This window comes from Cydia pomonella, chromosome 14 (assembly GCF_033807575.1).
Source record: "Cydia pomonella isolate Wapato2018A chromosome 14, ilCydPomo1, whole genome shotgun sequence".
NCBI lineage: Eukaryota > Metazoa > Arthropoda > Insecta > Lepidoptera > Tortricidae > Cydia > Cydia pomonella.
In genome coordinates this window covers 13912953-13917715 of record NC_084716.1, presented here as the reverse complement: position 1 = coordinate 13917715, position 4763 = coordinate 13912953, and the positions used below count along the sequence as shown (strand labels likewise).

The window sequence follows — 4763 nt, the reverse complement described above, 5'->3', positions numbered from 1 at the left end:
TATTTATTGATATTATTAGGGTTATAATAAAACAAAAAAACTTTACTTGTAAGCTTTATTATTCAGTTTAATCACATAATCAAAAATCACCATCACGATATCAACGTCTGTCACTAATTCGCCGTCAAAAACAATTGCAAATGTTGACATTGACAATGCCAAGGAAGCATACACAATTACACATATTATTTTACTAGAAATAAAAAGTTCAATAGTTAAAATTTAATAGCGGTAAATTATGATGCAGAAATACTAAACTTTCTGCTCGATCAGGTAGAAGGCGGTTTCGTTTCTTCTCATAAATATTACCCGCTTCAGAGAATAATCTTTCGCTGTAAACCGAAGAGCCAGGAGCTGCCAACCATTTTTTAGCGAGGTGCGCCATTAGTGGATATTTTGCTTTATTTTTTACCCACCAATCATAAGGACTTCTGTCCCGCTGAAGTAAATTCTCCTGGAGATATTTGTCCAATTCTGCAGCAATAGGACTTTTAGTTGTTTCGATGGGTTGGGATAAAGTTGGTTTTGCTGATGCAACTTCCTCGAAGCAGCTCCAGAAATCTGCGTGAGTCTCGTTTGAAGGTATGTTCTCTTTATTACGTGGCAGCTCTTCGTCATCGTTACTGCTATCTTCGTCATCATTATTTTTTATGGCTTCTATGAGGAAGGCTTTTCTTGCAGGTTCTATTTTGTCATTGCTGAAGAAATTGAGTTTGTACCTGGGATCCAAAATTGTGGCGAGCGTGTACACAATGTCATCTTGAATACCTTCAAATCGGGCTTTTAACTCCGTTTGTAATCTTTTCCTCATTGTAACAGTGTTTGAGTCATCACTTGCAGGTTTGGCCAAATATTTGAGCAGAATATTTACGTGCGGTATGACTTCTGAAATGCACGAAAAGTTCGAGCTTGTAATTCTTGTTATCTCTTCAAAAGGCTGCAATATTGTCAACAATTCTTTAACGAGTTGCCATTGTCTTTCTGTTAAATTGTTGAAGTTAATTGAGCCAGAGTAATCTGATATATACAGTGAAACAGCTCGCTTTTGCTCAATTAGCCTCTCGCACATATAAAAAGTGCTGTTCCAGCGGGTTGTCACATCCTGAATGAGCTTGTGTTTTGGCAAATTGAGCTCATTCTGGATAAGCACCATTTTTTCTTGCGCTGTACTAGAGTGATTGAAATGTGTCACGATCCTTCTCGCTGCAGTGAGGCTTTCGTTGATGTTTGGTTGAGCATCCAGCGAATGCTTGATGGCCAGCTGTAGTGTGTGAATAAAGCATGGCTTTCCGGTGTATGGGCTGTCATTGATCGCCTTCACGATATTTGGTCCATTATCCCTTACAATTATGTGAACTTTCGAACCCAAATCCCACGACTCTGCCATTGTTTCTAAGCTTGCTCTGATTTTTCCAGTTGTATTTGACCAGTAAAGTTACACATTTGCAGCACACGGTGTTGTGCAGCGAGCTCAGCATTCAGCCAGTGAGCGGTGAAGCTTAAAAAACTGGTGACGTTGTCAGTGCAAGTCCACATATCAGTTGTTACAGAAACCGCCTTTGCCTGGTCAATATCCTTTTTTACACACAACTTAACTTTCTCGTAAATTTTTGGTAAAATAACTTCACTCATATATTTCCTTTCAGGCATTGGATATTTCGGTTTTAATACTTTGATTAGTCTGTTAAATCCAACGTCCTCTACAATCGATATCGGCTGATTGTCGACGGCGATCATCTCTCCTATCGCGTTGTGAATTTCTTGAGATCGTGGATCTTGTAGGTCCCACTTTTTAGAAATAGAACTTTCGATCGATTGCTGTACCTACGCACGCACGCGATGAGGACGGCTGATGTAATTCTCCAACATTAATAATTGAATGAATTGGCTTATCCAGTTTTTCACTTTCTTCTTTATGTTTTAGTTTTAAATGGTTCGATAGTGCCGAGGTCGACCCCGTACGTCCTGTGCCGCCGCGCGACAGCACCGAATTGCACAATGTACACTTAACTTTACTTTTATCGTCTTCCATTTCATTAAAGAACGTCCACACATTCGACCGCTTGCGACTCCCACTCATTTTAAAGTCCAAAACAAATAATAACAATCACAACGACAACACTCCGCAATCCGTGCAATCACTAATTAAGACATCAAATAACTAAACACGATACGACTAGCTGACCGGCCGTCGCGCTGGGCCAGTACGGGTAGCGGGCGGCGAGCGGGAGGGGTCGAAATCGCGCTCAGCGAGCCGCGCGCGGACCTGCATAAACCTGTTTAGTTTTACCGAATAATTCGGCCGAATATTCGGTTCGGTAAGATCTGAACCGAATGTTCGGCCGAATAGGTATTCGTATTCGGTGAAGTCTATATTCGGCGCATCTCTAATTGTTTTGATTGTATAATAAAATATGGTGTTTTTATTAAATTTTAAACTTTTATTTCATTAATTAATTATTACGAATGAAGACTCGTAGGGTGTTTTTGAACGATGCGGTCTGACTTATTTCGGGGGTCTATTATAAACCGTCAATATACCGTTGAATTAAGTATGCACTTTTTTTGTCTCTTTCTTTTTGCTAATGACGTGAAAGGGACACCAAATACTTCGAACTTGTATTAGGCCCTGCACATTGAAATGACATTTCAATATAAAGTCATTTGAATGTTATTTTGTCTCACTCAGTGAGAAAAATGCGATTTTGCTCACTATTTTTAAGCACCAAATTACCCTTGTTCCAGCTGCTGACGTGAAAATATTTTAGGGGAGCAACATTATGTTTTCTTCTACGATTTAGCAGCTCCGAGTTAAATGGTAGTGTTTTATCTACCTAGTCTCGTTAAACTAAATACATACAGCTTCCTCATTGATAATAAGTCACATAGTGGTAGAGGTCTTTCGTTGGGTATCTGTATGGCTTGAATTAAAGTACATAACCTTTAGCAGACAACGTTGCCCCCTTTCAACCTCCAGAAATTACCGATTGAGCTAAAGTTATATATAACTGATTCAATATTTTTATGTAGTAATATGTCTTAACTTTTTGAAGAGCCATATCAGTTTACGTATTCTCATATTGACATATTCAGTATGAGTATACCATGACATGCGCTGGTCCAGCATTACACCTAGATATTTCGTGGAGTTTACTTTAGTAATTACCATACAGTTTCATGAAAGTAGATTAGAAGTATTATAAGTACGAATTTTTAATTTAAGATTATTGTTAGGTTGTGAGCTAATATATTTAGTAAAACATATGTAATTCGTTTTATTAACATTAAGAGTTAGAAGGTTCGTTTTTAGCCAAGAATACACTTTATTGAGACCTGTCTTTTGGTTAGTTAGTCCCACAGAAATAAGTCAGGAGCTGCAAAATTTGGGGAATTTGGGTGCCCATCACTGTTACTTTTTCTCGAATTTAATCGAGCAAACAACGTGTTTTCAAGTCAATAACACAAATATTTGAGAAAAAATTGCTTTCTGCCAGAGGTAGACATATGGCAGAAATTGGCTACCGTATACAATTTTTTTTTATAAATTTGCACTTTTTATAATTAAAATTTAAAAACAAGTGTGTCTGTACTCTTATTTGTCCAGGCTGTACAAACTATTTGAAACTATATTTTTCTTATAATGGCTATACTCCTAACTCTTATCAATTTACATGCTTATTACTCACTCGGGTACTGTTATTGGGTCAGTTTTGCACCTGACTGTATATTGGAAATACAAATATAATTTACTACATAACCTATTGCATTAACCTGTTTCCTTAAATGTTCGCTTATTAAGAATGATCGTGTCGCATACTAATTTTGAATTCATGGAAGGTGGAGGTACCTAAGGACTACAATCTACATAGGCAGAACTGTTGCAAGTGTCCAGCTGTCAGCTCTAAATAATAGTTCCAATTCCAAATCTCTCCAGAGTAACGCTAGAGTAGCTAAGAACCTAGGCGTTATTTACGGAGTTAAGTGCGCTGTCTATGATTTGTTTTTTTTTTCTAATATTCTACGTGTTGTAGCTCTACAACCTATTTAAAGTTCCTTACCTCTAGCTTCCATATTTGAATTATTATATTTGAAATTAAAGATCTTACATAAATGATTTCGTGTATTTAAATTATAACTTTGTATATTGTAAAATAATTAACAAACTATGAATTAAAAAAGGTAGTGAGCTCCAAATGTACCTACTTAGAAATGTTAAAATATATTTTTTTTTCTACAGTTTATACTTATTTTTTGGCTAATATAAAACATTCCCGTAGCCAATAACCCCGATGTATGGTTATCACGGTGTGTGAAAGTAGGTAAATATTACATTTGGATTGCCACTGCCACAGCAATGCTGGTGCAGCGTTCCAGTAAGAGATGATGTGATGTATGGAAGTAAAACGACCGTGTATTGCTATTGCTGATTTAATACTGAACAAGAGTGGTTTGACAAGGTTTTAGGCGCAAGCGCACTAGTTTATGCATCTATACATACGATGTAGGTACATGTATACAGGCTGACGCAACTAGGAACAAAATAAGTTTTGTATGGAACTTGTTTCGCAAAACTTTGCCAACGAAGAAAAATAAAACGTCAGTGCTATTTATTCTGTCAAGTTTACATCAAGTCAACTGTCAGCCTAATTGTTTTGTTTGTTATGAAGGCTAAAATGTTTTGTTCGGGTATTTCGTGCAATTTCTTTATTATTTAGTGAAAATAGTGAACCGTGATCAGAGTAAAGAACGAGTTTTTTACAATG

At 36.9% G+C, this 4763-nt stretch overlaps 1 protein-coding gene across 1 annotated transcript; it reads right to left on the bottom strand.

The window, feature by feature from the left end:
* Positions 1–208: 208 nt before the first annotated feature.
* Positions 209–1387, bottom strand: LOC133525291 (zinc finger BED domain-containing protein 4-like). Its single transcript, XM_061861578.1, has one exon. The coding sequence runs from the start codon at positions 1385–1387 to the stop codon at positions 209–211; it is 1179 nt and encodes a 392-aa protein (XP_061717562.1).
* Positions 1388–4763: the final 3376 nt, after the last annotated feature.

What these genes read in the sequence shown, in the direction of transcription:
- LOC133525291 (XM_061861578.1), bottom strand. Translation starts at nt 1,387, where the DNA reads ATGGCAGAGTCGTGGGATTTGGGTTCGAAAGTTCACATAATTGTAAGG.